General features: G+C 40.8%; 2 protein-coding genes across 2 annotated transcripts in view; one reads left to right on the top strand and one right to left on the bottom strand.

Moving 5' to 3' along the window:
- Nucleotides 1–394, bottom strand: part of LOC137656302 (uncharacterized) — a 3676-nt gene extending 3282 nt beyond the window's left edge. The window contains exon 1 of the mRNA XM_068390473.1: nucleotides 366–394. Coding sequence (XP_068246574.1) covers nucleotides 366–394 — 29 coding nt within the window. The remainder of the gene's footprint in view (nucleotides 1–365) is intronic.
- A 1377-nt stretch (nucleotides 395–1771) lies between these two features.
- The window catches only part of LOC137656301 (uncharacterized), a 44535-nt gene continuing 41306 nt past the window's right edge, over nucleotides 1772–5000 (top strand). Inside the window, exon 1 of the mRNA XM_068390472.1 lies at nucleotides 1772–1855. Coding sequence (XP_068246573.1) covers nucleotides 1772–1855 — 84 coding nt within the window. The remainder of the gene's footprint in view (nucleotides 1856–5000) is intronic.

The following is a 5000-nucleotide window of genomic DNA, read 5'->3' as shown; positions in this document are numbered from 1 at the left end:
CCCTCGCCCCCCTGTGGTGCCTTACCACAGCAGTGGCCTCTCCAGTAAACAGATTAAACTCAGTCCTGGGCGGGGATTGTTCTGCTGCTATGCGAATGCTAGGCATACACGTTACCACTGTACTAGCCAGGAGGCTTTAAATACTGTAAGGTTATCAAACTTTTTTGTTAAGTGGATAGGTTCTGTTGAGTTCATAAATGAATACATTTGAGTAAAAAGGATAATATTTCAATTAAACATAATGGTTAATATTTGATACTCAAATTTTTAATGAAACGGGAATTTGCTATAAGAAATGAACGAGTGCTGGTTAGTTTGGGATTTGTCTCCATATAGTTATTGGGAGCTTGGGAATAATAACTTACGTATCGATTGATTTAAACGTGAAGTTCATTGTCTACTCTTCGGAGACTGATTATGAGTTACTGGGCATGTGTGGTATAATCATTAGCAGGCTTTCTTAACAAATTACGAACTTCCAAGTACATATGCAAAAGTTCCCTGATGTCGTCCACCTACAGCCATTTTTTCTTATTTTGGAATTAAGTGTAATAGTATTATAGCCCCTGTGGCTGCGGAGGCATAAAAATGATTAAGATAGCTTCAACGTATTCCTGCTTGTCGTAAGAGACAACTAAAAGGGACGGGACGAGGGGGCTGGGAACCCCCTCTCCTATATTATAATCATGTGAGACATCAAAGAGGTGGGGCTAGGGGAAGAGTGACTGCTCCCCGCACTCTAGATTTTGGGTGTTAGAATGTGCGTGGCTGTGGTACGATAGTGAGTAAAAGATGTGAGATTGGAAGTATGTTTAGGAATAGAAGGATGGATATATTGGCTTTGTGTGACACAGAGATAAAAGGGAAAGGTGAAGTGATGTTTGGTGAAATGTCTGGTAGAGTGTCTAGGATTGAAAGGGGAAGAGCAAGAGAAGGTGTGGCTTTATTGCTTTGTGAATGGATGACAGATAAAGTAGTGGAATGGAAGGCTATATCATCCAGGTTAATGTGGGCAAGGGTCAGGTTGGGTAGGGAATGTTGGGCTTTTATCAGTGCGTATGGGCCAGGTTGTGAGAAAAGTGAAGAAGAGCGGAACGAGTTCAGGAATGAATTAACTAGGTGTGTAGAAGGAATGGATTGAAGGAAATATATATTTGTCATGGGTGATTTAAATGCTAGAGTGGCGCTGGAGAGGTAGAAGCTGTCATTGGCAAGTATGGCATACCAGGTAAAAATTAGAGTGGTGAGAGACTGTTAGATATGTAAGTTGAGCAAAAGATGGGGATCTAGCTTTTTCAAAACGAAAGATATAAACAAGTATACATGGGTAAGAGTGGCAAATGGAAGAGTGGTAGAAATGGTGTTAATGGATTATGTGTTGATAACTAAAAGAATGTTTGGAAGATTGAAAGACATGCATATGTTTAGGGGTATGGTTAACGGTATGTCTGATCATTTTTTGGTGGAAGGAAAATTAGTTGTAGCATAAGAATAGGGGAATAGAGTAGGTGGATGTAAAAGGGAGCTAGTGAGGGCGGAAGAGCTAATAAAACCGAGGGTAAAAAGTAAATATCAAGAAAAGTAAAAAATGGCATATGATGAAGTGAAAGTAAGAGAAACTGGTAATTTAGAGGTGGAGTGGAAGTTAGTAAAAGAAAATATTGTTGGGATTGCAAATGATGTGTGTGGCTAGAAGTTTCTTGGAGGCAATAGGAGGAAGGGTAGTGGATGGTGGAATGAAGGAGTGAAGGTAAAAGTGAAAGAGAAAAAGATGGCTTTTGAAGAATGGTTGCAGAGTAATAGTGTAGAGAAATATGAAAGATATAGAGAGAAAAATGAGGAAGTAAAGCGCAAGGTAAACGAGGCAAGAAGCGCAGCTGACCTGAGGTGGGGTCAGGGATTGGTTCATTCATATGAAGAGAATAAGAAGAAGTTTTGGAAAGAAGTGACGAGAGTAAGGAAGGCTGGTTCAAGAATTGAAGAGACAGTGAAAGATGGAAATGGAAGGTGGTTAAAAGGAGAGGAGGCAAGGAAAATGTGGGCGGAGTATTTTGAAAGTTTACTGAATGTTAAAGGATAATATGGAGCCAGATATAATTGTTGTTGCAGGTGTTGAGGTATCGGTGATGGGAGATGAGAATGAGAGAAAGATTACAAGAGAGGAAGTGAGGAGAGCACTAGATGAAAAGAGAGTAGGAAAAGAATCTGGTATGGATGGTGTGAGAGCTGAGATGTTGAAGGAAGGGGGTGTGACTGTACTTGAATGGTTGGTGAGATTGTTTAATGTGTTTTGTGTTGTCAATGGTACCAGTAGATAGGGTTTGTACATGTATTTTACCACTATACAAAGGTAAAGGAGATGTGCATGAGTGTTGTATTTCAAGGGGTATTAGTTTGTTAAGTGTACTTGGAAAAGGGTATGGTAGAGTACTGATTAATAGGATTAAGTATAAAACAGAGAATGCAATCTTAGAAGTACAGGAGGGTTTAAGAAGAGGTAGGGGTTGTATGAATCAGATTTTTACAGTTAGCCAGATCTGCGAGAGATATTTAGCAAAAGGTAAGGATGTGTATGTTGTGTTTATGGATCTAGAAAAAGTGTATGATAGAGTTGATAGGGAAGTAATGAGGAATGTGATGGGGTTATATGAAGTTGGTGGAAGGTTGTTGCAAGCAGTGAAAAGTTTTGTACAAATATAGTAAAGCATATGTTAGGATAGGAAATGAAGTGAGTGATTGGTTTCCAGTGAGAGTGGGACTGAGACAGGGATGTGTAATGTCACCGTGGTTGTTTAACTTGTATGTTGATGGAGTGGTGAGAGAGGTGAATGCTCGGGTGCTTGGACGAGGATTGAAACTGGTAGACGAGAATGACCATGAATGGGAGGTAAATCAGTTGTTGTTTGCGGATGATACTGTACTGGTTGCAGACACAGAAGAGAAGCTTGGCCGATTAGTGACAGAATTTGGAAGGGTGTGTGAGAGAAGGAAGTTGAGAGTTAATGTGAGTAAGAGTAAGGTTATGAGATGTAGGAAAAGGGAAGGTGGTGCGAGATTGAATGTCATGTTGAATGGAGAGTTACTTGAGGAGGTGGATCAGTTTAAGTATTTGGGGTCTGTTGTTGCAGCGAATGGTGGATTGGAAACAGATATACATCAGAGAGTGAATGAAGGATACAAAGTGTTGGGGGCAGTTAAGGTGGTAGTAAAAAAGAGGGTATTGGGCATGAATGTAAAGAGTTCTGTATGAGAAAGTGATTGTACCAACTGATATGTATGGATCGGAGTTGTGGGGAATGAAAGTGACAGAGAGACAGAAATTGAATGTGTTTGAGATGAAGTGTCTAAGGAGCATGGCTGGTGTATCTCGAGTAGATAGGGTTAGGAACGAAGTAGTGAGGGTAAGAACGGGTGTAAGAAATGAGTTAGCAGCTAGAGTGGATATGAATGTGTTGAGGTGGTTTGGCCATGTTGAGAGAATGGAAAATGGCTGTCTGCTAAAGAATGAAGAGGAAGGCCAAGGTTTGGGTGGATGGATGGAGTGAAGGAAGCTCTGGGTAATAGGAGGATAGATGTGAGAGAAGCAAGAGAGCGTGCTAGAAATAGGAATGAATGACGAGCGATTGTGACGCAGTTCCGGTAGGCGCTGCTGCTTCCTCCGGTGCCTTGAATGAAGCTTCATCTGTGGTGGATAAAGTGGAAGGGTGGGCTTTGCAACCCTAGCAGTACCAGCCGCACTCGGCTGAGTCCCTTGTCAGACTGGGAGGAACATAAAGAAGTGACGTCCCCTTCTTTGTTTCATTTGTTTGATATCGGCTAACCCCCCAAAATAGGGGAAGTGCCTTGGTATATGTATGATCATCTTTTTCGCTGATGGACTGCGTTGCAAACACTCTGCATTCAGTATATTACTATTTTGTTCATGCGAGAGTAGGAAATATCCTAAAAATAATGACCCACAGGAGGGGTGGTGGCCATGCGCAACACATCCATGGTCCGCTTGCCAGAACGGAGGAATACCTAGTTAATGTTAAATATTGCGAGTGAAGTGAGCCCCAGCTGAACAAAATAGGTAGTAGGTTGACCAGGGCACGAGCCACCCGTTGAGATACTACCACTAGAGAGTTATGGGGTCCTTTGACTGGCCAGAAAATACTACATTAGATCCTTCTCTCTGGTTACGGTTCTTTTCCTTTGCCTACACATTCACCGAATAGTCTAGCCTATTCTTTTCAGATTCTACTCTATTCTCATACACCTGACAACACTGAGATTACCAAACAATTCTTCTTCACCCAAGGGGTTAACTACTGCACTGCACTTGTTCAGTGGCTACTTTCCTCTTGCTAAGGGTAGAAGAGACCCTTTACCTATGGTAAGCAGCTCCTCTAGGAGGAGGACACTCCAAAATCAAACCATTGTTCTCTAGTCTTGGGTAGTGTCAGAGCATCTGTACCATGGTCTTCTACTGTCATGGGTTAGAGTTCTCTTGCTTGAGGGTACACCCGGGCACACTATTCTATGCAATTTCGTCTCCTTTTGTTTTGTTAAAGTATTTATAGTTTATATAGAAACTATTTATTTTAATGTTGTTACTGCTTTTGAAATATTAAAATTTTCCTTGTTTCCTTTCCTTACTGGGCTATTTTCCACGTTGGGGCCCCTGGGCTTATAGCATCTTGCTTTTCCTACTAGGGTTGTAGCTTAGCAATTAATAATAATAATAACAAAAAGTCATTAGATACAGAGGGACAAGATGTGATTTGAATTATTTATAATTAGGATACTTCTATTTAGACCTACTTATATTAACCATATATTTTTCTGACTGGTTATCTTGTGTTAAATATCCATTTCTCATCATCATAAATTGCTGCAAAACACTCGGTTTTAGTTTTTCCCCACCTGAAACCCTGGTTTCTAAATGTGATCTCCCATTATTGCTTTCATAGGTAGTAGTAGGAAAAATGCTGAACAGGTTTCTTGCCCCAATATTTAAG

This window comes from Palaemon carinicauda, chromosome 17 (assembly GCF_036898095.1).
Source record: "Palaemon carinicauda isolate YSFRI2023 chromosome 17, ASM3689809v2, whole genome shotgun sequence".
Classification (NCBI taxonomy): Eukaryota; Metazoa; Arthropoda; class Malacostraca; order Decapoda; family Palaemonidae; genus Palaemon; species Palaemon carinicauda.
The sequence above is the reverse complement of the archived record's forward strand: the minus strand, read 5'-3'. Positions and strand labels throughout refer to the sequence as shown.